This window comes from Acomys minous (assembly GCF_964271855.1).
Source record: "Acomys minous genome assembly, chromosome: 14".
NCBI classification, from domain to species: Eukaryota; Metazoa; Chordata; class Mammalia; order Rodentia; family Muridae; genus Acomys; species Acomys minous.
The window spans coordinates 45,356,249-45,383,989 of NC_140496.1; the positions used below are offsets into that span (position 1 = coordinate 45,356,249).

At 42.0% G+C, this 27,741-nt stretch overlaps 1 protein-coding gene across 11 annotated transcripts in view; it reads right to left on the reverse strand.

Annotated features, from left to right (window-relative positions):
- INPP4B (inositol polyphosphate-4-phosphatase type II B) overlaps positions 1–27,741 on the reverse strand; it is a 336,841-nt gene that overhangs the window by 183,328 nt on the left and 125,772 nt on the right. For all 11 annotated transcript variants that reach the window (XM_084755321.1, XM_084755319.1, XM_084755320.1 and 8 more), the window contains 2 exons: positions 10,353–10,464; positions 5,240–5,312 (listed from right to left, as the gene is read on the reverse strand). In XM_084755321.1, the coding sequence (XP_084611447.1) occupies positions 5,240–5,312; positions 10,353–10,464 (185 nt within the window). The remainder of the gene's footprint in view (positions 1–5,239; positions 5,313–10,352; positions 10,465–27,741) is intronic.

A 27,741-nucleotide genomic window follows, 5' to 3' on the forward strand; every position in this document is an offset into this window, starting at 1 on the left:
CATGAGTTCGATTCCCGCACCTGTGTGGAAAGGGTCACAGCTGCCTGTAACCCCAACTTCAGGAACCTCAATGTTTCTGTCCTTTGCAGTCACCTGTTCCGAGTGTACACACCCATACACAGATACAAGCATATGAGTAATGTTTCCAAAGTTAATGATACAAATAAACTCTGAAGAAATTCATAGTGGCATTTCTCTAGATGTGCCATAAAATCAAAAGTCTGTTGCCAGCATTGGTTCTAAGCTGAGTTAGACAACATTGCTTCTTTCATCCAGGGCTCTCACTCTTCCAACTGTTGATTTAAGGCCAAGAGCAATAGAAAACAGTAACAGAGACCATTATAAAGAACAAACAAAATAAGTGACTCCAAGCATGGTACTTGATTAAGGCCATCTACAGAATTTGGATTTTGACCCTGGCTGGCCAGAGAAGGGTTAAATTGCAGCTCTGTCCAATCTGTGAAGGACAGCGCAAGATGCCACTTCAAATACACAAAGGAAAATCCCATCTCATGCAGCGAAAAATAGTTACTTATTTGTATGCCTCTTCTCATAGTATTTGACAAGCTTCAAAGAAACACACATGCACACACACACACACACACACACACACACACACACACACACACACACACACACACACACACCTCTTCCTACTAGCTTCTGTTAGACCTCCTATAAAAGTCAACTGGATTAGCAATTTCTCCAGGAAGCCTTCCTCAGCCGCCATTGCTTTCTCACAGCACATGACCCATGGTTCTTAGCACACAACTCTGTGGTCTTTTTAGAGGTTGTAAAATGTCTTCTAAAGGTCCTTGTGTAAAATGCATGGCCCTCAGGTGGTGCTAATAGGAGAAATGAGCCTTGCGGAAGATCCTTAGGTCACTGGCGCCTGGAGCCAGCCTCTCCTCAGGAAATAGGGAACTCCAGCTTCTGGTCTCTTACCCTTCCCTTGTTCCTTCTTGACTCATAGTGCAAGCGATTTGCTCCACAGTGTGCTCCCACCACGTGGTGTTCAAGTCAGTGACCCAGCACAAATGACGTCACTTGATCTTGGACTACGAACTCCAAGCCTGTGAGCCAAAATAACTCTTCAATTTATAACTTATTGCCTCAAGAATTTTGTCACAGTAACGGAAAGCTTATAATCTGCTTCACATCACCACGGGGACAGGAGCCACTTTTGGAGGGTGGGAAGCTGTAAGCCAATTCTCAGTCTCCTCCCTGTATATGCCCAGTGCTCAGATCTCACGCCGTAGAAGTGCAACTCACATGTTCCCCTCATCACTTTCCTCAGGAAGAGAGGAGAGAGAGCACCAGCCATTGTGTGATCCAAGAGGAGAAGGCAAGAGAAAAGAATGAAACTAAAAGCCTGGCTTGCTTGGTAATGTGCACATCCTCTGAACGGTGGGAAGATTAACCGTGGCTGAGAATGCTCTGCCTATCTTTCCTGAAAATTCTTCAGCTTAGACAACATCATCTTCCTGCACTGATTATCTTAGATTATCTGAAGTACACAACAGAGGAGATAACCAGACCCCAGAGTCGAAGCATGTAAAGGCATCTACAAGATGGTGCCACTGATTACACGAAACTCACCATTTCACACGAAGCTGATTAACCACCTAAATATATTAGCACAGACTAAATGAAAATCGCGGAAGAGTGCCAAATGCAAGGTGAATTGATTGCATTAGACTATTAACACGGCAAAGGACAAAGACACCTGGCAAGTGGTGAGGAGAAATCTTGCAAGTAGAAAGGGGAAGTCTGAGGGAAGTAGGGGGCTAGTGGGAAGGGTGTGCAAGAAGTGATAACGGAGGCTGAACATGAGCAAAGTACAAGACGAGAGTGTGTGAGGTCATAGTGACAAGACATTTTGTCAATAAATAAAAGATAAAGAAATAAAAGGGACAAGGACCAGTGTCTTAAGTCAAATATCCCCAAGTCTTATAACTACAGAGTAATAATCACACAGGCAGAGATCATTTAAACTGGCATAGAAGGGCACTATCTCTGACATAAAATGGCGTCTTCTCACAGTTTGCAGGGCAAAAGTTTTAGTTCTGCATGAAACAAATGAAGAGGAAGAGAGCCGGAGAGATGATTTTTGGTTGGAATTCATGAGCACTCAGAATGAACACCATGAATACTTTTATAGCTATAAAGTATTCTGAATCATGGATAGGGTGTTAGTGAGGAGAATACTACCCCATTGTTTAGCTTGGTTCTGTGGTTCTATGAAGTGCAATTAAACTCTAAGATAACATATAAAAATTTAAAAGGTGGAGTGTGGAACCTGCCTACAGCTGTAGCATATGGGGGTGCAGAGGCAGAAGGATTGTAGTCATGGTTTAGCCTGGGCTGCAGAGCAAGATATTATCTCAACATATATAGAAATGCACATGCGCATGTGCATGCACACATACGCATGTGCGTACACACACAGAGATTTCATGGTGATTTTTTAAAATAAAATAAACTGTATTATTCAAAAGTTAAATGCAAGCATCTGTTATCTGAAGCATAAAATCTAGTAAGAATGTGTACCACTGACCATTCAACAAGTCGTTATCAATGTCCTATTATATTCTGGGACAAGAGAGTCTTATGTATTTGAGAGTATAGAATGCATCGTGGATTCCGCTGCTCTGTACTTGCTCTTGGGACTACTGAGCTTCTTGCTGCTCTAGGCATCTTCTATTTCCATGCAATCTCTGGCAAACTACCATCCTCATGACTAGTCTTGGGTGCCTTGTGTTTTAAGAGAGTGTCATCAAATCGGATATATATATATGTGATATATATATATATATATATATATATATATATAATCAAATAGAATATACATCCATGCATGCATACATACATACATACGTATGTACTTCAAGTCCCTCCATTTTTGTAGCTTGAAGTTCATTACCAAAGAAGTTGAAAGAGAGGCACCTGAAGGTAGCCAGAGAGCTCTAGGTTCAGTGTCAAACCTTGTTTCAAGATATAAGGTGCAGAACAGTAGAGAAAGATACCTATAACCCTCCTCTGGCCTGGAATCATGCATGCACAGGGGAGAAACCTGCCCACACATGCACACACAAACATAAACTGCACACACACATACAACCAAGCAGGAGCCAATGATTTCTCAGGGGAGTTTGGTCATGAACATGCAGAGAGGCTGAAATGACAGGGGAGGGACATCTTGCTGTTTTTGCAAGCCTGGCCTGTGACATCAGTTCTGCGAGCTTGGTTGCACTCTTACTTTAACAAAGCAAGAATCTTTCAACACCACAAGAACCTTTTTTGCTGCTCTGAGGCAGAGAGGGGGGAGGAGGCACCTTTATTATGTAACTTAACAGGAACACCCAACCCAGTCACTGTGTAAGACACCTGTGGGGGTTTGAACAGGAATGGCCCCCATACACTCAAATGCTTGAATGTTTGGCCTACAGGGAGTAGCACTCCTAGGAGGTGTGGCCTTTTTAGAGTACACATGATCTTGTTGGAGGAAATGTGTTGCTGTGGGGGCAGGTTTTGAGGTCTTTTATATGCTCAAGCTATGCCCCCAATGTGAGACAAAGTCTTTCCTTGTTGCCTGCAGATCAAGATGTAGAACTCTCCTCTCCTCCAGAACCATGTCCGCCTGCATGTGGCCATGTTTCTCTGCTATGCTGATAATGGACTAAACTGAAACTGTAAGCCAGCCCCAATGAAATGTTTTCCTTAATAGGAGTTGCCAAAGTCATGGTGTCTCTTCACAGTAATGAAACCCTGAGACAGCACCTTACCAGTTATAATTGTTTGTGTTCCAAGTTAATTGCCCTAACTCCCTATTCCTCAACATGAAAGAAATTTAACTTTCTTACTATGAAGTAGATAAAAATAAAGAGACAGAGGAGGTAGGTTGAACAAGAAATGTCATCCACAGGCTAAGGTATCGGAAAACTCAGCCCTTAGCCGGTGGTGCTATTTAGGATGGATATGGACTTTTAGGGAGGTGGAGCCTTGCTGGAAAAGTACATAGCTGAGGGAGGGCTTTGAGAGTGCATAGCCTCAGCCCACTTCCTGTTCACTATGCTTCCTGATTGGGTGGAAGATGTGATCTCTCAGATTCCTGCTCCTGCCACCAGGCTGCCACTTGCTGCCAGGCCACCCCATCAGGAGGGACTCTTTCCTCTGCGGAACTGTAAGACCAAATAACCTTTCCTTCAGTTGCTTCTGCTTGTGATATTTTACTACAGCAGCGAAAAGGAACCAACATACTCCCAACTTTATTGTATGAGTTGCGTGACTGTAAAATCAAATTATCTCGGAGCTTCACGTTTGTGATGCCAGCTGTAGCTTCACGCGTCTTGTCTTCTCATGCAGCTAAGGTACTTGTGGGTCTGTTTCAGGGGCCCATAGGCTCCTCTGTGAGCTCTCTCTGCTGCCCTCAGATCTCCAGATTCCCGACACACACTTCCAACTTTGCAATGTAAACGAGTTAGGGAAAGGATAAGATCTTTAGGCAAATGGCTTTTGCTTTTTACAATAGGTAAGTGAATTTCCTGAATGGTGCCTAACAAACACCTCTAAATGGAAGATTGCAGATATGGCACCCTGTCCCACTCAGTGAAGGCGCCATAACTCACTCTAAACTGCCGAGTTCCATAGACTACATTAATGCAAAGCCTGGGGACGAATGCCAATAGCTCCTGTTGTCTAAAGATTAAAATTCCCACAGGGGAATTTAACCAGATTCATGCCAAAGCTCTTGAGTTAAATAAATAAGTAGGAGGAAAGACAGAGGGGCACATAGGCCAAAGTCAAGTTATGAGCGTATTTTTTATCTGCACAATGTGTTTTTTTAACCAAGGTCTAATGCTTAGCTTCAGTTATTAAAATTGGAAAACTATAACCTTTAGGACACTGATTGAACTGGCCTCATTCTTCCTAATAAAAGATAACTAAAAGGAAGTTGTTACTATCTTATTATATTCTGCACATCCCTTGAGGTCGCCCGGATTAAGACATTTAAAACTATATTCTGAACTGAGTGGAAGGTCACATCCAAGCCTCTCACATCCATGAAAAGTGAAAATAAAAACTTGTCATGGCTTACTCCATCTGGCACGGAGTAGACTAAGTACTCAGAATGTCTCTGAGAGAACGCCGTCTAAGTTAAATATCACAAATTTCATAGAAAATTAAAATGTATGTTCAAATAGCATTAACACAAGTATCCAAAAATTGCATTACATACCTGCATTCAAAAAAGGTAAGTTTTCCTTCCCGGTCACACTTTCTGGTGCTGTACATTCATACACCAGTGCACACTAGGAATTAATAGAAAAAAATTAATCATACTTTAAAATAACAAAATGAGATAAGAAATTATTTACTTTTGTTTGCAACATCAGGCTCTACATGTGGTTTCAAGAGTTTAAACAAATCATCTGTTTAAAATTGTTTCTACCGTCATCTCAGCTGTATCGGTGGTTTAAATCATAACTATTTACTCATGTTTATATGTAACGCGTTTGGACTGCACAGAGTATATTTTAGTTCTGGTTAAAAGAAATCTATGGAGTAACCAGAAAGAAGAAAATGACTGTCCCTCAAGCACAAAAATAAAAATTCCGTTCTTGGGAAAGTAAGCTATCCTATGGACGAGATATTTGTATTGCTTTCACATTGGTGAGTATCAACATTAAAATAAAACAAAAGTATATTGAATCATCTAATTTATAGGACAAACAGATATTCCTTGTCTCTAGCAAAACAATGCAAACAACCCTCGCTCATAAGATAAGAGGCGCATTTTAAATAACCTGATCTGCAGAGCCAATGACTGAAAGTTTGTAACGTACAAAGCTAAAAATTATTTGGCTAGAAGGAGAAAGGGGAGCAGTAGAGGACATAGATATGTCCCCTGTGACCTGACCAGAGCAGGAGAGACTTTCTCAAACAAACTGACAGAAGCAGCAAAATTCTTCCGGCCCCAAGAGCCTGGTGAGAGACTAATGTTCCTTCTTCTTAGGACAAAGGGGGGCAGGGAAGTAGGGAGAATCTTCACAGTGAGGCTGCCAAATACTAATAGTTAAACAGAAAATAAAACAAATAAAAGGCCTAGAAAGTTCTATGGTTGAAAGGATCTAAAGGAAGCCTAGCTGTCTGTAGGTCCTGTTAGGCTCTGCAGGGACGAGTTCACAGCCTCAGATCACCATCCCCAGGGGTTTGGCCCAAAATTCCTTGGGCCATTTCCTGTCTGTTCTAACATGCATCTCCTTAGCTTCATTTCTACCCCTTTCTTCCTTTCCCCAGGGATGGGTCTTTTCTAGAAGCTTAGCCATGGAACCCTGATAATAAAGGAATACACATAATTCCTTAAACATTTGTGAGGAGGAAGGACAAATTTTCAAGTCTTTATTAACAATGCTCAAATCTGTCTACCGCCTATGCTTTCGTTGTGACGTTCATTTGCATTATTAAGTTTGTTGGGAAGAAAAGCATAGTTTTGAGGTTTCTCTACTGAGCTCCATTCATGTCTTTTAAGTGGTTTTTCTGACCTGTTAGAAGTCACAGTGGGCCTCTTAACTCATAGCCAGGATGGGGGTGGACTTAGTCTTAAGAGATAATCTAAGCGGGGAGACTCAGCTCTGCCTAAGTTCATTTTCCCTGTTTGCAGTGTGTCTGTTCGCTCATTTCAGCTCATATAAAGCATCGAATGATCCCTTACACACAGGAATCACCACATCAGCAGGTAACGCCCGTTTGCTCAAGGATCAGATCTAAGTGTGTCAGGCTGGTATAGAAAGCTTTCACAGTCTGTGTGTGACAGCTGTCCAGGAAGTAATCAGACACGGCACCGAGACATCATCTTCTGACGAGAAGAGCACTGCCCGTAGAACGTAGCAGGGCAATTTACATGGAACCTTTTTAAAAAAAAAAAAAACACAGAAACCACAGAGATTGGGTCTGTTCTCCTGAGATACTGGTCGAGTCCATGGAGGCAGCGCTGGCTCCTTGTCATCAAAGACTCCTTGATGACTCCTAACAGAAGGTCCTCATCTGTGACAAAGAGCCCACCAAATGGCGACCTTCCCACTGCTCCTCTCTCATCCAAACTGCAAAGCAGATGCCATAATATCAACTTCAAAATAACTATTCACAGAGAATTACATCTATGACACAAAATCGGACAACAGTCCACACAGCTTACTCAATCCCTCACCAGGAACTGAGTCACCAAACTGGCTACCATATTGACTTTGAGTCTATACACTCGAGAATCATAACAAAATAAGGTGATGCTTTCTAAGTCATCTTGAACTGAAACGGCAGTGAAGCAACCTTCTGGTTTTAAGTCACCCCGTCTCTACCTCGGGTCCTCACTGCTGGAGTGAGAGGCACTCACAGCTGTGGTCAGCTTTTTTTGTGTGTGGGTTCTGGGAGTCACATGTTTGTTTGGCTCATGCTATAGTCAAGTAAGCCATCTTCCCAACCTTTCAAAACTGCATCGATGAGGAAGAGGGATACTATTTCAGCAGTGCCTCCTAGATTAATTTGAATCAGCACTAGTGGCAGGAAGATTGTGTCCCCTGCTTCCTGACAATTTTGAGTAGAAAAGTCTATTGAAAAGTCTATCCTTGTGCTGTTCCAAGAACATTTCAACAAGAAGCACTGAAAGAAAAGTTACCTTCATATAACTCCTACAAACATTTTATATCTCGGATCCTAATGTATGGTTTTTGCTTAATGTATGTTTTTCACTTACTCATAAATATCCTTAGGGATTGGCACACGAGTATAAGTCATTTTCTAAGGAGAAAATTATGAAAAGGCAAGGTTTGCTCAAAGTCCAGACAGGACCAAGTTGATGCCAACAGTGTTGGGCATATTTACCAGTTCTGCTAACTTCTGACTCACACAGTGTCAGAGTCTACTTTAAAAAAAAAGTTTCCTCCATTATGAATCCACATTGTTGGCCCAGACAAATTATGTGGTACTTTGATGGCACACATCCTGGATAAAAAGGTCTACATTTCTGAAAAAAGCATCACTCGGGTTACACGGCTTCATCTCATCCATGGCCCAGAGCCCAGGGCTGCAGCACTGTGAGCAGGATACAGAGGGGGCTCAGCAGACTCAGCATCCCTTAGTGGGCGTGACCTTATCTATCATAGCAACAAACTGGTATCCAGGGGTGGGTGAGCTGTTGGGATAAAACTGGGGTGTCCTGGGACTTAGCATCCTCAGTTTGCAGTGCTTCATCCGAGTCATAGCCTCGTGTCAAGGGGCAGGTGATCTGAGCAGTCAGTCAGTCAGTGCAGAGACATCCAGAGATGGACAGATGGATGAAGCAGCTCAGCTTTGAAATGGGAAGTGACATTGTGGCATATGGGATCCTGGTGGATTGCTTCCAGTCCAGGTAGGCTGTCTTCTTCAGCACTTGTTTAGAATTCAGATTGTCTTTTGTCCATGTTAATGTGGGAATGTGTGTAGCGGTGGCAAAGATGAGTTTTGTGTGGTATGCGCCAGGGGACGTGGTGGGGATGGAAAGACTAAGCCCCGGGACCAGAGTTCTCAAACGCTCACACCCAAAGGCTCTGCTGGAGAATTGCATCATGGCCCAATGTTCATAGGCAGCCTTGGGATATTTCAGTGTGTGATGATGCACTCGGAATATGGGGGGAGAATGCGGTTTAGGGAAAGAGGAAATATCTTAGCCTGCTCAGAGTAAAGAGAAATCTTTTTTAAAAGGCAGTCTTGGGTATTTTTAAAATAAATAAACACACTGTCTTTTAAATGTTAGGTAAACATAATCTCTTAAGTAGATCTTTGCCAAAGCTCAAATGTCAAGCGTATTCTGCAGTGTTTTATCTTGGTTGTCAGCTCGACTACAAATGGAACCAACTGAAACGCAAGCTGCAGGCCTTTCCTGTTGGGCATTTCTCAGTCAGATTATATGAAACAGGGAGACCCATCCTGAATGTGGGCTGTACCTTCTGATGCCAGCCTAGCAAAGTGGATGCAGAAGAAGAATCAAGGCTTTTTGCGTGCTTGCGCTCAGTCTTGCTGGCAATGTCATCTATCCTGCTGCTGTGGCACCTTGCCTTCTTTGGGATGACAACATGTGTGAAGACCAGGAGCTCTCTCCAGATTCCTCTAGGCCTTTGCAACCAGATTGGGGCTATAGAGCATCCAGTGTCATGGACTGAACAGGTACTGAATTCTTGGTGTCTCCAGTGTGAAGCAGCCGTTGTTAGCCTGCTTGGACCATACCCCGTACACACACACACACACACATACACACACACACACACACACACACACACATATATATATATTATACTTATACACACATTCATAACCATTCTCTATACACATATATGTACATATATATGCAAACATACATGTTCATGCACATACATTAATTCTCTATACAGGCATGTATTCATACATGTTTATTCTGTCAGTTCTAGCTGTTCCTTTATAGAACTAGGCTAATATACATTCCAGGTTAAGAAGCAATAAACTAGAAAATAAGTCATAGAAGTATTTATCCTTTAAAATGTTCATTCAAGAAAAAATATAAGTTATATTATGAAAAATGAGTTTGTCCTTAAAATTGTAACATAAAATCATTTCCTACTAAACTCCAGGAAATTTTTTAAGCCCAAATTGTGTACCCCAACTGCTTTAATACATAAAAAAACACTTGTAAGAAAAAATTTAGGATGATAATTATATTGTTTGCTGTTACAGAAAAGGGAGAAGAATTAGAAAAGTCCATGCAGACATCTCTTCAACAACATTGTTTTTTTTTAAATTATTATTATTACATTGTTGGCATTGAACTGCCTCCAGATCTATACCTCTGTTTTATTCTCACCCCCCCTTGCAATTTCATAAACTACAAAGCTCTTGTTAAATATACCTTCTTGCATATGAAATTAAACTTGCATCTCTTTCCAAAGATGTCTTTGGGAATAAAGAGCGGGCTACTCTTGGCAGTCACCCTCCCGGAATCCTCCCTGCATCTCATTCGGGGTAGCTATGACGGAATGCAACAATGATCAATACTTTTGTTCCGGCTGAGAAGAGATGATATCAACATGGGAGCTGGCACGGGAGGGAGAGGTGTTTCTGAATGGCGCAAAGTGAACGGCGCAAAGCTTTCTGCAGCTCAGCGTGAGTGGGCACGCTGGTTCCGAGAGGAAATGCGCGCATCGTGCTTCAATTCCAGGGATGAAGTCTCATTTAGCTTTTGAATAATGAGATTTCAAACCCCACAGGGTTTTGGCAATTCAGGCGTCTGGCAAAGATTATCATTTCTAATTTAATCTGTGCACCGGGGCTGACTTCAATCCTACCTTTTGTCCCTGCACATCTGTCGTGATGTGGTCGCTGTCCCCATCCTCAGTCTCCCCCATCTTCATGAGGCGGACTTCTATGGTGCCGACCACTTTGCCACCATCTGAGGTTCTGCGGGTTAAAAAAAAAAATCAGTGAAACACTAAGGTAAGTGTCTTATAACACATCCAGCAGTTATTTACTTAGGAAAACCACGGATTATTACTTCCTTTAAACGGATCTGCTCAATGTACAGAAAATCATGTTGCCGATATTGTGTCATTTTCATGAATTCACGAGGTAGGAGCCCCGGACTGCAGTGTGAAGATGAACCTTCCAGAAGGCTCTCAGGAGCACCCTCAGGAAAAACGCTATGCGGGAGATGAAAGCCCTACACGGTGTTATAAACCCCGTATTACAGAAGCAAATCTCTACAACTGCATAAACTGTTGGCCGCCCCTCTCCCAAGCACGGAAGCTAAAGCTCTCGTCTATCTCAGAAGTAGAAGCATCTACGGATACTGGTAGAGCTGGTCCACCAGTTCCAAAATGGGACACGTTTCTATTCTTTAATATATTTTTCTTAAGGGAGAAAAGTAACGATTGTGTCCCAGCAATTATTTTAGGAGAGCAGCTCATTCTTTAGAAAGCAGAAATGACTTATCCAAGAACAAAGAGGCAACCCTCATCCTCTTCACATTTGCTCGTAGCTGAGTGAGTCTTCTGCACTTAATGATGGTGTTGGTTTTATTGGTAAGATTTTCATTATCATAATTTTCATTGGTATAAAATACTATGTTTGGCAATAATAAGGCATGCATGATAAAATTAACAGCCCATCAAGCTTGAAGATTCTCTAGTTTTTCTCCTTAGGCAGGAAATATATGCAGAATAAATAGTTCCACTCTACCATGGAAATGCCAACACCATGACACGTAGTTTCCTTTTTGCCTTGTAAGAAGACGGGTTGTGCAACTCCAGGGGTCCTGCGTGTTATAACTACTTCTAAGCCCTGTTGGCTCAGAGTCTCCGGTTAGACACTGATAGTCTTTTCTAGTGTGTCCTACTCTGAAGTTTGCTTACTTTTAATCTGTGCTTTGATGTTGTATATAATTTAACCAACGCCTTCTGAATATCCCTGTGTTGTTATAAGGGGTATCATAAGAAGAAATAAGAAAATAAACGCAGTTCATCAAAATGCTAATTGAAGAATGAGTAAATTAAGTGAAAATGATGCTCAGTTGTGTTACTAGATCATAGTGATTTTTTTTCTTCCAGTAAAGTAAAATGTAGAAATTAAAACAGAGCAAAAGAAGCCGTAAAAGAAAATTCCTGGTGATATTTGTACAACTAACATCACTTTATAATAAAATAAACAGGCTTCACATAGGGAAAAATGTTATTTACTCTTAAGCTGTATGTTAAATTTCTAAGGTGTGGAATAAATGTTTCCTATAATTTGAAAACCAATAAGAATTAAAATTCAATTTTTAAATAAAATATGAAAGCATTGATTGTGTGTGTGTGTATGTGTGTGTGTGTGTGTGTATGTGTGTGTGTGTGTGTAAAATATGATCTGTGGTAGTGAAGAAAACAATATTAGCACTAATTCTGAGACAGTTTTAAATTATTCATTTTATCAATTTCTGTTTAAATGTCAAAACAAGGTGTTCCAAGTTATAAAATGGCATATTTCTGAATAACTCTTCATTACCTGTAGTTAAAAGGTTCAATCATGATCCTTCTTGGTACTACCTACTGATCACTGTTTCCTCCTGGGGTGCAGACTTCCCCCTCGAGATTGATTTCTCACCACACTGACATCTTCTAATTCTCAAAGAGAATTATTTGAATATCTTTACCTACGCACACAGAGCTTGTCCACAGTCAGTGAGGGGGGGGGCGAGTAAGAAGAAAATGGGGGGGGGGGAGGAATGGGTGGATAGAAGGGATGGGATAACAATTTAGATGTAATATGAATAAATTAATAAAATATATTTTAAAAGAAACGTAATGCCTATGCATAACACCCTGGGTTTTCTCTCTCAACTAGCACACCTTACATCTGAAGACTGAGACACTGGGTGCGCGAGTCACTCTCTTCTAGGGCTGCACAATAAAAGTATGGGCAAGTCACAGGAAGCTTTGTCTTCCTCCGCTGTGACTCAGTTCCTTTTTCTGCAGACTAGATTCTGAGAGACCAGGAATGGGAGGTGTCCAGCCTGCTCTCTGACAAAGCTCTCTACCTGCTGCCCACTTCACCCTGGTGGCAGCGGCTGTCCAGCAGCAGCCATAACTGGAGCCTCCATGGCCGCCAGCGTGCATCACATGTAATGCAGTCCTCGCCAGGAATGGTACTGAAGCGCATAGGGCGACTGTGACAAAAGCCTACGATAGCTCTGGGCATCTTTATTTCAAGTGTTTGAATGCTCACAGTCTGAGATCATAATGGTGGACAGCAAAAATGAGTCACTTCTGCAGTCCAATGCTCGAAATGCTAAGGCAGATTAACAGACAATATTTGTATGTGAGCGTGTGTGCATCCCCTATATGTGTGTATGCCTGTGCTTGTGTGCGTGTGGCGTGTGTGCGTGCGTGTGTGCATGTGTGTGTGTGTGTGTGTGTGTGTGTGTGTGTACACATTTCTGAACCACTGCTCTGATCTTTTGTTCCCTTTTAAAAGCATCTGGCTACTTGTTTAATGACTTACCTGCTTTTGTGTTTCCTACTTTCTGGCCTATAGCAGTGGTTCTCACGGTCCTAATGCTGTGACCCTTTAATACAGTTCCTCGTACAGTAGTGACCCCTGCCCCCAGCCATAAAATTTTCTTTGCTACTTCAAAACTTTAATTTTGCTACTGTTATGTTATGAATCATGATGTAAGTGTCTATGTTTTCTGATGGTCTTGGCGACCCCTTGTGTAAGGGTCATTCAACCTTCAAAGGGGTCATGACCCAGAGGTTGAGGACACTGTCCTATAGACTTTTACCTACTGAGTAGCATAAAAGCAAGTCTGAAAACTTCCCAAAACTGCTGACACTGTAGAAGTCCCATCCAAATCGCTTTACATAGGCATCTGTTTAGAGTTTTCAGAAGTGCATGCCCCACCTGAGCTTTGCAACTCATAGAGGTGAATCAGGTATAAACTAAAGAACTGCACCCTGGTTCAGCCTTTGATTGAACTAAACTGTAAAGTGCACTTTGGGTTCTTACTTGTTCTAGAAAAGTTTTCCTTCCAGAGCACAGCCATCAACACCTCTCTTAGCTGACCACAGTTCATGTAACTAAAGGTTGTTAAAACAAAACAAAAACAAAATAAAAACTAAAAAAAAACAACCAGCCAACAAACAAAAACTTCTTAAAGATTTAGAAATATGTGTTTTGTTGTTTGTTTGTTTGTTTTTCAGATTGAGAACCAAACCCAGCTTTTCCTTTATTTCAATACCGTATTATTAATGTGTGTTCTTAATTTCAAAAGAATTAGAAATATTGTGGTCAGCACACCAACTTTCATCCTCAGATGAAGTTTAACTATGCTTCGAGCTTATTTATCATCAGATGGAAAAGGCTTTAGCAGCAGTAGATTAACTGTTAGTTAGCTTTAAAACCCTATTAGAATCTAACTTTTGAAAATGTATCATTTTCTCTATAATAATATACTGAGGTGAGTTTTGGACTAGGAACCAAGAAACGTCACTTGTGCTCCCAGCTCATCTATGGACTAGCTCCTTGTGTTAAGGCATACTACTTTTCTGGGTTCAGTTTTATTACGGAAAAGCAGAATTCAAACTGCTACTGACTAAAAATCAACAACAAAACCACTCTAAGCCCCATGCTACAATCATTTCTTGGGCACCCTTACACATCAGTGGGCAATACTTGATGTACATGTAAGAAAATAGTCAGGTATGATGCAGGCTCTTCCCCTTATACTTCCTCCACCTACCCATCTTCATGTACCCCAAACAAGCCAAATGCCAACCAAACTTGGGGAGTAACTGAGCAACAAATTTGATTGAGGCAAACACAAAGGTAATCTCTGCATATCCTAGAAATTCATGCAGTGACTGAAGGGTTAAAGCATTCTACACACATGAAGAGAGAAAACCATGTCCTTTTATGTAGCACATTGCTGGCTGGTTACTATCCAGGAAAGCACGAGAGAAGAAAAAGAAGGACAACACACACCATGCAAGTTCTCTTTTCCATCATCAAAGGGAGCTAAATATTTTACTGTGTCAAGGTGTGGAAGGAAAGAAACACGAATCTATACACCCTTCCCACCTTGGTGTTCAGAGTCCAATAGGGATGGCGGTTCTTACAAGTCTGACTTTAAGATACCCCACCTAATGTTTCCTAAGGAAATATTCAGTCACATACATTTTTTAGAAGATAGAAGGGAATGTAAAATGGTCTTTTAATGACACACATCCTCTAAGTTTCTTTCCTACCTAATTTTGCCATCCTTTTAACAGATCAAAGAGAAAAAGGAAAGCAAAACATCCCAGAAGATGTTAAACATCGAGACGCAAATAATGTCTCTCTTTGGGAAATGCCACTGCAATGCAAACCAACAAATGCCTCTGCAAACATCTAGGGGCAAGCCGTCATTAGCACTGTCAGGCTTTGTGAGCATCAGGCAGCTCTGGTGTTATACGCAGGGATTTGCAGCTCTGAGACATGCTTTACACCTAAGCCATCTAGACATGTAGCTCGGAAACGAAAATCTCATCTGGACAGGAAAATAAACAAAGGCCATATGTAGCGGACACGGTGAGTCTTTCTGGTTCATATAATTATACTGCTAAATTAACCCCAGGCGCATGGAAGTGAGAAGTCCATGTGAGGATTGGGTAGACAGAGACATCTGTGTGCTACATGACGTTCATGAATATTCAAAGCCACAGAATTCTTCCCAGTAGTTAAGGATTAGGTTCCAGTGGGTCTCAGTATTTTCGCCTACACACTCTGTTGTGGCACCCTGGGATTTTTATCTTTCCTCTTCATAAACGTAAACTTAAACCCCAGAAATTCTACGGGATCCAACTCCTCTTCTATGAGGCTCTAACACAACTTCCCTTTCTTCTAATCTCACTATTTTACAGTGTTTAAACTTTAAGCCAAACCCTCCACGTCTTCACATGTAGAAAGTATTCACTGCATAGCCTAAGCCCCCAGTATCCCATTTCTACCCTTACTTTGTCTGGAGTCTCTTAAATGTTTTCTTCCCTCAAACAGCATCTTGAGTAGCTTCCTCCCTCCTCCTGCGTCCTACGTGAATAACCTGCTTATTCTATTTTTCTCTCACATCCCATCCACACCAGGTTCTTGCCCTCACCCTTGTTTTTTACTACTTTGTTTTGTTCCTCCTATTATAGGCTGTTAGCCATTGCTTACCCTGAGCTAGAGGTTGAGCCATGCAGTCTACTGATGGAAATCTCTGCCTTTCGATTCATGCTGATTTACCTCATAGCTAGACAACGGATGTTTGTTTTAAAGATTTATTTTGTGTGTATGTGTGTATGTACGTGTGTGTGTGTGTGTATGTGTGTACGTACGTGTGTGTGTGTGTGTGTGTGTGTGTGTGTGTGTGTGTGTGTGTGTGTGTACTCAAGTCCTCTGCAGGCGCTCCTAACAGCTGAGCCGCTGTTTCTTTTTTGAGAGAAGGTCTCATGTATCCCAGGCTTGCCTTGGACTCACTATGAAATCCTGTTCTCCTGTCTCCTCTTCAAAAGTGCTATCATTAGAGCAGCATGATGCTACAGCGCCTGATTTAAGGAGAGCAGGGGACCAAACCCAGGGCTTCGGTCATGCTGGACAAGCGTGCATCATCTGAAGCACCTTGCCAGTCCCAGAATTCCTAGAGCATGCATTAATGGACAGCACAGTGAGCTTTGAGTAGCAAGCCCCATGGCTACTCCAGTATCCTTCTGTGCAATAAATACTATGTGACCAAGAAGGGGCAATGCCTCTTTCATGAGGATCTTCTAGCATTGTAAAGCATCCTGGTTTATTACAAAACCCAAAATTTCTGCTATTCAACATGAGTATGCTTTACCATATAGTAATGAGTACTCTTGTTATGGTTGTTATTAGTTATACATTAGTAGAAAAGTATTGTTATATAGCTTGGGCTTCAAAAAAAAAAAAAGCACATTGCATAAATATTGGCCACCATGTTTCAGATTCACTGGTTTGTAAATACCTCCTTATTGCAGAAAACAATGCCATTGAGACATGAGGGATTCTACAGGCACAAAAACAGAAGCAAATTTCACTCTTCTAAATTCAAATAAGTGATAAATTTTATTTGAAAAAAAAAACCTGTTGATTCAATGATAAATGTGAAACATAAATGCTTTTCTTGAACTTAGCCATACTGAATCAGCAAGGTAAGAAAACAAGGTTGACTCGTTAGAAATGCCTTTGTCAGGAATCTGAAGAAACTCAAGTTACACCAGGACATTATAATCTGCCAGTTGAACTGCAGTTGTAGGCAATGCAGGAGGGCTACTATACTATCCCACACTGAAGGAGATACAGCGTCTGTGCAGAAAGCATGATCAGACAGCATGTTTGAGAATATTTAAAAATAAATAGCACCAGACATATGAGAGGTGAAAGTCAAAATCTCAAATACCAGCAAACCAACATCTATACACTGCTGTTTCCCCTTTTCATGTTCCTTGACCTAGACTAAGCACAGCCCAAGTGTCAGAGATTATCTTTAGTGTAGACAGAGTCCAGATGTCCAGTGTTAGCTCAGGCTTTAGGATATAGCATTTAGAGCTCCTGATACCCCAAAATGAAAGAAAATCTCTTTTCTCTCTCCCTCTCTTGTGTTTTAGGCCCACGTAATCTTGCTATGACACTCGTGGGTAGTGGCGATGGAAGTGGATGAAACCAGAACTCATGGGCCACTTTAAAATTCACACACTCCAATGAATTAACCAAGGAGAGCCTCTCTATGGGAAGATGTGACTTCAGCTATGTGGGATGATGCTCTTCACATCTCCTTCATCCCTGTTTTCCTGCCATGTGCCCCCAGAAGGAGGATGGACTTCTATAGTAAAAACGGGCAAGTAGTAATGAAGGAAAGCCAACAAGGAGGAAGCTGTGGGATGCAGAGCAATGCCAGAAAGCTCACGGATAAAACAGAGGGAAGGAAGCAGAGCTCTTAATGTTGTAGATGGACTCTCAGCCTCCTCCTGGCTGCGGATCTGAGGCAGAAGGGGTCCGGGGGACCTGAGAAGTGATGTAAGAAGCCAGATCATCAGAAAGGTCTCCATGTACTTGGATGATAAACAGGAGAGATGGATCCACAGAACGCACGGCTTGGGAACTGAATGCAGGGTCTCACCAGACAAAAGGATGAAACACAAACATGTTGCCACAAAGAACTAGAAAACACAGTTTTAAATATGTTTACAGGAGGTTTGGAATAAGTAAGAAGTTTAAGCTTAATTTTTTCAAAATTATAAAAAGTATTTGTTCTTAAAAACCTATTAATACTAATGCTGTACATGAGAAAAGTCTAGAAAAGTAGACACACTCTGATAAAGGCTAGGAGATGTAGTATTAGTAAATGTGACTCCTCTGCCCAAGCTGATCTATAGATTCTGTACAATAAGAACCAAAGTCCAAGACAAGTGTTTGGAGACTTCCTTGAACTGATTTATGACATTCAAGGAAAGGCAAAGGAAATAGAATGGGCAGATGACTTTGAGAAAGATGAAAAAGTGAAGAATTGACTGCAAGACATTCTAGAAACTTATAGAAACCATGCAGCTCTGAAGAGAGCACAGATGCATTAGTAAAAGCTAAATAAGGGGAAAGGAAGGCAATATACCTCATTGGTTTCTGGAAAAGTTATGAGCAGGTCAACGGAGAAGAAAAATCTTTTCAGTAAATGGTTCTGAGACAATTAGATCTTTATTTGTAATAAAAACAAAGTTGTGCTTGAACTCCACACCTTTACTGAACAGTAGAGTAGTCCAGGAAAGCAAAACTTATAAATGTGATGCAGGAGAAATTGTGAACCAGACTTAGGCAAAGAGCATGTAACACCAAGTTCATGCCCTAGGAGAAGAAGAAACTATTAAGATACGGGAGCTAATTACAGTAAAGCCAGCATTTCCCAAGTGACAGCAAGATAACGGCCAATTCAGTGCTAGCTTGGGCTAAATAATAAGACAATCTCAAAAAACCAAAGCAGTGGGAGAGAGAACAGGAAAGGGGGAGATGTGGGGGAGAGAGAGAAAGAGACAGAGACAGAGACAGACAGACAGACAGACACAGACACAGAGACACAGAGACACAGAGAGATAGGGAGACAGAGAAAGAAGGAAAGAAGAAATGGAACTTCATCAAAATTGACAATGTTAGCTCCACAGACATAGAAGAACAAGTGTTTGAGTAGCAGGAAGATTCCAAATATGGGGTGTGTGAAAAAGAACTTGAATCTAAAATTACATAGCCAGATCTCAAACTCTGCTGCAATGAAACAAAGCAAGAGCCTAAATAATCAACTTGTAAAATACTCAAACACTTACATTTCAAAAAGAGGGTATACAGATGGCAAAAAGCATGTGACAAGATCATTTACAGCTGAGAAAGTACACTTTGATGAAAATTAAAGCCACTGTAATATGCTGCTTCCACAGGCAGCCAGGAGAGCTGTGCACTGACCCATGTCCTCTCAGAGTGCTAGTATGGAAATAGGTACAGCAGTTTCTCACAAACCCACTTACTAAGTAAACACAATGCTCAAATCCTGAAGAAACAAAAAGAGAATAAAGTTCAAAAGTACACAAAAAAAGTTAAATCTTATTTATAATCACTAGACAGTGAAAGCACCTCAAATGTCATTTAATATGAATTCCTAAATAAACTGGGACATCCATGCCATGGAATATCATTTATCAAGAGAAAGAAACTTCATACACACTAAAACTTGTAAGAATTTTATGTATTTGAGTGAAGAGAGCTGATCTCTAAGGCTTAGAGACTATTAAATACCTATTGTTCAATTCCTATTTTATTTTCCCTTCTTTTTTATTAATTTATTCATATTACATCTCAATGGTTAGCCCATCCCTTGTATCCTCCCTCCCTCCCATTTCCCCTTACTCCCCTCCCCTATGACTGTGACTGAGGGGGACTTCCTCCCCCTGTATATGCTCATAGGGCATCAAGTCTCTTCTTGGTAGCCTGCTATCCTTCCTCTTAGTGCCACCAGGTCTCCCCATCCAGGGAACAAGGAAAGTGGGACAGAGGGGAGGACATCCTATTGGGACTCTAGGTGAGAGAAACATGGGATAATGGCAAAATAGAAGGATCCAGAGGGTCCTAGAAACCTACAAGAAGAACATTATGATGGGCAGATCTGGGCCCAGGGGTCCTGCTCAAACTATGGCACCAGCCAAGGACAATAGGTGTAGTAAACTTCAAACCCCTACCCAGATCTAGCCAATGGACAGGACATTCTTCACGGTTGAGTAGAGAGTGAGGTCTGACTTTCACACGAACTCTGGTGCTCAATTTCTATTTTAAAAATTAAAAATCTATTAAAAGAAACAATCAATCTTTTGGTGACAGAGATGGTCTGGATGGTGATCCAAGCTAACAGGCAGCGGGAGGGGTTTCCTTGAGGTGATGGGCCAGACCTGCAGTCTGATCCTGGTGCTCTCCTGAGAATGTAGTTGTGGGTTATAATTTACAGAAATGTAAGAAATGTTTTTAGTGTATTAGTTTACGAAGTTGAGTAAAATAGGAAAGAAGACAGGCATTTTCTGTGATAACACTAAAAACAAGCAAAACAACAATTTTGTCTGGGAATATAATGAAGCTCATCTTAAAAGGTTTCTCTTCCATTTCAACCAAATCTAATTTTTAAAATTTCCTTGGGATGCCAGACTCAAAGTATACATTTTTATCTTACGCACTATACTTTTAGAGTAACCAAAGACATTACAAATCTCATCTATAAGATGAAAACAAAAAAGGCCACAGGACATTGGGGTGCAGGTCATCAAACTGCATGGAAAATTGCACATTCAAAGATACAAAATGAATTTACCACATCGGTGACCTGGGACTGGAACTGTAAGTAAATCGGCCATCTGCTGCCAGGAGTATTCATTTAGACACACAGAAAAGGAAGTGTTGCTAGGCTTCTGCTTTGTTTTATGACATTTACTTGTTAGCAATTTTCATATGAGGAAGAGTAAAGAAAAGAACGGGTGGGGCGGAGGGTTCCATGCGTAGGAAGAGGCTATTGGAAGAGGTAGATGGGGCTATCAAGGATGGGATTTTGCAGGGTTGGTGAAGAAGCAGCTGTTCAATTTCTCTAAGTGTCGACTTTTTTTGAAAGAAAAAAAAATTGGGGTTGATGAAATTACTTCCTTGGTAAAGGTGATTGCCACTATGCCTGGTGACTGAGTGTGATTCCTAGAGCCTGCACAGAGGAAGTTAGGTTTTTTTCCTGCATGGTGTCCTCTGAGGTCCATGCTGTGATGTGCACATGCCCACATAGACAGACACACACACACACACACACACACACACACACACACACACACTCACACACACTCACAAATAACTAGATAAGTATAAAAATATAAGAAAAGAATGGATATCTCTTTAAGGCCGGTGCACATTACCATGGCAGCTATGCAAAGACTTCGTTCCTTCTACGGAAGTTACGTGAGTGGCTTCAAATGTTTCAGTGTTAATCAAAATGCCCTCGCTTATTAAGTACTGATAGTAAGCTGGTGTGTAATAGCAAGACTTTGACGTACATATTCTTGATCAGACTGCTTGGTGCTTTTTTAGTTTGGTGTCAGCTTTTAATAGTAGGAAGGAGTACAAGAGGTTTCTCCAAGAATTCCAGAACCAAAAGGTCAAGATTACAATGTGAGAACATGATTTTAAAGTATAATGAATTTCAAACCTGTACAGTCAGAAATTCAATGGGTTTTAAATTACAAGAGGCACGTACTGTGCTCTGAGGCAGAATAGCGTTCATGACACACATTCTCAGGCTTAATTGCTTCTGGGTTTGCTTTAAATTTCTCTGTGACTCACTAATAAAAATCTTCCAGTTTTCCAAATGACATTTTCTTTACTTTCTAATTTAGCAACACCCCCCACCAATTATACTTTGAAATCCATAAAAATTCTATAGAAATATAAAATAATGTAAGATTAATAGAAAATAGTCATTAGTTTAAAAGCACTTGTTAATTGTACTATTAATCACTTCAGTCACAGGAAAGAAATGCAGAAAAGGACTAAAGTGTCTGTCTTTATGAAAATTCTATAACAATTCTAGAAACAAACAAACAAGCTACATATCAGATGGTCAGATCTCTGGAGGAAAGGAATTAGCGTAGACAGATAAACAAGGGCTGCGTTGAGGCTGTTACTTTCTAATCAGAGGTGGGGAAAGGTCTCTAAAATGACATTTCAACGAGCACCAAGAGGAAGAAGAGAGTAAGCAGTACATCTCCCTGAGGGAAGAGCATTCTGGGAAGTAGAGGGCTCAAAGGCCTTGAAATGAAATGGCACTTCCATGTTCTAAGAACAGTAGAGAGGGCAGGTAGCTACTGGGGAAAAAGGCTAGGAGACTGCCCTAGTTTCGTGTCTATTTCTGTGATTAAATTTCCTGACCAAAAGAAACATGAGAGAAATGTTCAATTTGACTAGAAGTTCCAGGTTCAGAGAGCCATTTCAATCCACAGAAAGAGATAAAGACAGCAAGCCCTCTCTCCCTCCTCTCTCCTCTCTCTCTCTCTCTCTCTCTCTCTCTCTCTCTCTCTCTCTCTCTCTCTCTCCCTACCTACATAGTCACTTATTTATTTATTTGTTTGTTTGTTTGTTTATAGTTAGGGCCCAGTATAGGGAATGGTGCTACCCACAGTGGTCTGGGTCTTTCTATATCAGTTACTCAGTCAGCCCCCACAGAGAAGCCAATATGATCTAGTTAATTCTTCATTCATGCTCTTCATACTCTTCCCAGGTGATTCTGGGCTGTGTCACCTTGACAGTTAAAATTATCCAGCACAAGTGACACATGTGAATCTTACAATACAACCTAGCTCATCCTCGCAGAATCAGTAACTCAAAACAGCAGCCCGATTTCATAGGCTAGGTGGATGAGAAATCATCAGGGTCTAACCAAGTGGAAGTCAAGATTCAGGGTGTGTAGTACAACCTCATTCTCTCAGGGAGGCTTTAGAGAAGAGCAAGTTTCTTATGAGAGTTGGGGAAGTGTATTCCCTTGTGGCTAGGTGATCGAGGTTTCCATTTTATGTCATGTTACCAGTTGGAGTGAGGCTCAGATTTCTATGTCCACCTTCAAGTTGTAGCCATAACACTGTCTCGGTAGATGTTCCAACATAGTAGCTTGCTTTTTCAGAGCTAGCGGTAGGCTTGGCATACATAGTTAGTTTCAATAGTAGATTATATGGTGTTCTGGCCACTAATATATAGAGTGCACAAGAGGCTACCCCACTACCAGAGGATGGAGCTGATCTGTTGGACAAAGTGGTTTTCTTATCATTTCCTCAGGTTATACCCACACTGAAGGGGAAGGAGCCATGCAAACTGTTAGTCTGGTGGCGGGAATCTTTGGAACCCTTCTAGCATCCTGTCTCTTTAGCAAAGGTGAATTAAGAGATCAGACTCCTGAATTTTATAGGACATTGTAAGAGCTTTTTTTTTCCTTCCAGTAGAATAAGCAACAGAACATTTAGAACTTGAGTTACAAGTTCAGAGGTGATGGGTAGCTGGGAAAGTGGAGCAGCACAGAGACGATTGGAAGACAGCAGGCTGGAGTGGAGGTGGATCACGGTTCAGGTTAATTTGAAGATGACTTACAGGACAGCTGATTGGTAGGATGGAGAGAAACGGAAAAAGAAAGAGAATTAGAACATTCTGAGATGGGGACGCTATAACCATAAACAAGATGTGGAGAGGAAGAGGAGTGGTAGGCAGGAAGGGGGGGGAGTGGTAGGCAGGAAGGGGGGGGAGTGGTAGGCAGGAAGGGGGGGGAGTGGTAGGCAGGAAGGGGGGGAGTGGTAGGCAGGAAGGGGGGGGAGTGGTAGGCAGGAAGGGGGGGAGTGGTAGGCAGGAAGGGGGGGGGAGTGGTAGGCAGGAAGGGAGGGGAGTGGTAGGCAGGAAGGGGGGGGAGTGGTAGGCAGGAAGGGGGGGGAGTGGTAGGCAGGAAGGGGGGGGAGTGGTAGGCAGGAAGGGAGGGGAGTGGTAGGCAGGAAGCGGGGGGGAGTGGTAGGCAGGAAGGGGGGGAGTGGTAGGCAGGAAGGGGGGGGAGTGGTAGGCAGGAAGGGGGGGAGTGGTAGGCAGGAAGGGAGGGGAGTGGTAGGCAGGAAGGGGGGGAGTGGTAGGCAGGAAGGGGGGGGAGTGGTAGGCAGGAAGGGAGGGCTCAATTTTGAATAGTTTAGGTTTACGACACCTGTTTGGACTTCACTTATCCACAGGTGGCTAGGTGCTTGGCTTTTGACAGGGAGTAAAAAGATAAGTCGGTCAGAACCGTATGGACATCTTTTAGATTGTTTCCACTGAAACGCAAACCTAGTTAGTCAGCTGAGAAAACGCAGAGAACAGATAATATGGGGTTTATGGACACCAATATCAGAATATAGACCTAAGGATTGGTGGAACAGCGAGGCAGTTGGATGCAAAAGACTTCTACATTTATAAAAGCACGAACAGAGGATAATCAGGGCTATTGGAGCTTTAGGGCTATTAAGAAGGGAATGACTGAAGAATGAAAATAGGATAATTCCTGTCTTGAACTGTGGTGTAAGAGAGGTCAACAGTGAGAATGCCGTCCAGTAAGGAACAACCAGGAACAACATGGAACAAAAAGTCATTGGTTGCCAGGTGCACGTCTTTAATCCCAGCACTTGGGAGGCAGAGGCAGGTGGATTGCTGTGATTTGGAGGCCAGCCTCATCTACAAAGCGAGTCCAGGACAGCCAAGGCTAACACAGAGAGACCCTGTCTGGAAAAAACAAAAAACAAAAAACAAAAACAAAACAAAACAAAAAAAACCAAAAATTTATTGGTGGTAGGAAGTGGGGGATGAAGCCTGGGGTTCCAGAGAGCAAGGGAAGACTATGTTTTAAGGAGTGGGCAAATGATCTACCCACCGTGAAGCTAAATTCTAGTGAAAGGAACCCTTGCATTTATTCATGGGATTTAGTACTATGAAGCGACTGAGGATCATGCCACATGCTGCTCAGATAGGGTGAGGGATGAAAACTCAGCGAAGTGGTTTTTAAAGGATGATCTAAGCAGGTGAAATTGTCCTGGTGCAAAAGGAGCAGGGAGCTGGAACGTGAGGTAGCGAGGCGTGTGGAGTGATGGATGGCCTGTTTTCAAACCGATGGACAACTGGCAGATATCAGCCTATGATGTGTGAGCGAAAGCACATAATTCCTGGAGCCAGGATCTCAGACGAGACAAAGTGCCCCCCTAAAACAGGAGTGGTTTTCAGGACGGGAGAGAGGTCATCTTAACGGGAGGGCAAGAAGAACGGATTCTCGAGCTTGGTAAGTACACTGTGGGAAGCTGCCACATTCCACCAGGGAAACAGAAACCAGATAAACCAGCTGAGGAAGAGAAAGAGGTGAGAACGTTACAAGACTCAAGGAATGATGGGGCATTGAACAATGGCCCAGGTAGTGGGAGAATGAATTAAACAAAGGTTAAATGGTAGTACTACACTGCTATTAAAGATACCCAAGAAATTAGCGTGCATGTTCCCAAATGCAGCCTACGAGCATGGAAGTCTGTTCCCTCTGTCTAATGAGTTGCAGAAGTGCAATTGCAAGGTAGGTGAGCTAGACAGTGGTTATCGTTAGACTTATTTCATTGAAAGTAATAGCTTATGGATTTAATTAAATCTTAATTACATTATATTTTGCTCACTAGGAAAGGGGAAACTTGGGAGTAGAGGGTAAATGGTTTCTAGGCAATGGACCGTCAAACCTTTGTTGGGCAAAGAGAGAATGCTGTGAAAGACAAGGTTGCACAAGGGTTACAGACATACTGCATGGAGTGTTGTAGAAAGATGAGGAACAGTATGCTTAAAGTAGAGACACTGGAGGGATGGGATTAATACCATCTGTCAGGTAGCTAGAAAGTACCATTCAGACTGAATGGGCTGCTGACATGGAGTGGAGACGCCCTAAGAGTTCCATGACTCATTAAGGTCACTGTCACGCCTAATGAATCCAAACGCCAGAGAGAAGTCATGGCTGAGATGACACTGTGTCCATAGTTAAAAGTCCCACAAGATGGAGGGCGACAAATGAAGTTCACCTTAGATGAGGAGGAGAATCAGATGGTTGGAAGCCAAGAGCCTCAATCTTGGGGTTCAAGAAGATACAATCTTATACAAAGAATGAAAGAGTCAAACCAAAAGTGGCTGGGGTGAGCAGGAAGGGGTGTGAGGGTGGATCTCAGTCATCGGAGTTCAACTGGAAAGCAGAAGCTACCCAGAACAGAGGCAGAACACAAGAGAGACGGAAGGTACATGTCCATGAAAGTGAGAGATGACGAAGGGCATCCAGGAATGCCCATGGTGAGCAAAAGCTACAGCACAACCAAAGAGGGATACCATAATGGCTACAAGGACCCTTCCAACAACTTCATTAGGTTCCTATCCTTTTCTACCATACTGTCTGCACTCTGCATTGGGAAACCATCTGCTAAATATTCTAGAAGTCAAATGTGGCTGATGTCACAGCTGAAATAGCTTAAATAGAGCCATAAAGACTTGTACAGAATTCTGCCATTTTTGTTGAAGAAGCAGGAAGAGTATTTTGTTTTTTGTTGTTTTTTGTTTTTCTATACAAAATATGGGGATAGGCAAAAATAAAATGGTTGTCTTCTACCAATTTTCTATAGAGTACCCAAGGAAGATGTCGCCTCCTTCCTCTGTTTCTCCACCCTCAGAACTTTATTTTCGACTTCTGGCGGTAGTGAGATGCAACTATTTGTCCATAAGATATGCTTGCACAGTTCTAAGGACTCATACAAAGAAAAAACATTCTGGCTTTTTTTTCTACACTGAAATTCAAACAGGAAGAGGAGACATATAATCAAAAGCCACAGTATTAAAATTTATAATTCATAAGAGGTTAATATGTTCTTGCATACATTTTGGGTAACTAGAGCAAACACGTTCGTTAATAAAAAAAAAAAAGATTCACTCATTTTCGCTAAGCCTGGATTTAGCCTTTTTTCTTGTTATTACTAGACAAGCTTTTAGGCGCCCTAATACCAGTGTGATGCTGGTGAGTGAAGCCTACAGCCCAGGCGAACCTTCAGACTTCCCCCAGTGCATCCTGTAGAAACTGAGTTTCAGAAGTACTGATGGGCATCTAAGAATGCTAGGGTCAGAAGACCACCCGTGGGAAACAGCAGGGGCTTGGTTTTGCTCTTGTCTGCCTGCTCTTATGCTCTGAGGAAATTCTGCTTCTATTACACTGATTGACCTTTCCTCCGAGCCAGTCATGTTTGGGGTGACTTCATCTCTGCTTCCTTCCTTCCTTAGGTTCTTCTCATAGAGTATATGGTCCATATAGCAGCAGGGGCTCCCGTGCGTGTCTCCTCTGTGCTGGGTTATGCTGCTCTTTATGTGTAGAGAAAATGTTTTCTTATCAGCATCTTCATGTTCTTCCATTAGAGTACACGCAGTATCTGCAATGTTCTGATCCACGGCGTGCTCCCAAATTACTTCTACAGTGAATTCTTTGCTTCCCAAATGTGGCCAGGGAATCATACATTACCAAGAAGGCTGGGCAAACTTCCTTCCATAACTCCCTTCAGAGCCTGCTAAATACTTTATTTCCAGAATGTTCCCAGGAAGAAGCATAAATGTAAAGGATCTTCATATCCTGTGAGGGGAGGTCCCAGGCACAAGCTGCACAGCCCGCCAGGCTCGGCCCCCGTAATGATTAATCTTCACTGTCAACTTGTCTGGATTTAGAATCTCTGTGGAAAAGCACCTTTGGGCTGACTATTTTTACAAAAAGATTTAAATCAGTGGGAAAGACCACTCTGCCGGTGCAGGGCATCACCCCATGATGTGGGGCCCAGGACTGAATGAAATGAAGAAAGCAACCTGGATACCAGCCCTCATCTGTCTCTGCCTCCTAACCATGCACACGTGAAGAGCCGCGTCACAGTCGTCTGTCGTGCCTTCCCCTTGTATGATGGGCTGTGCTCTCAAAGCATAAAGCCAAACAAACTTTACCTTGAGCTGCTTTTGTCAGATGTTTGATCACAGCACAAAAAACAAAAAACAAAAAAAAAAAAAACTAATCTATGATATACTCTTTTACGCAGCCAGGAGCAGTCTATGGGTCACACAAACTATTGC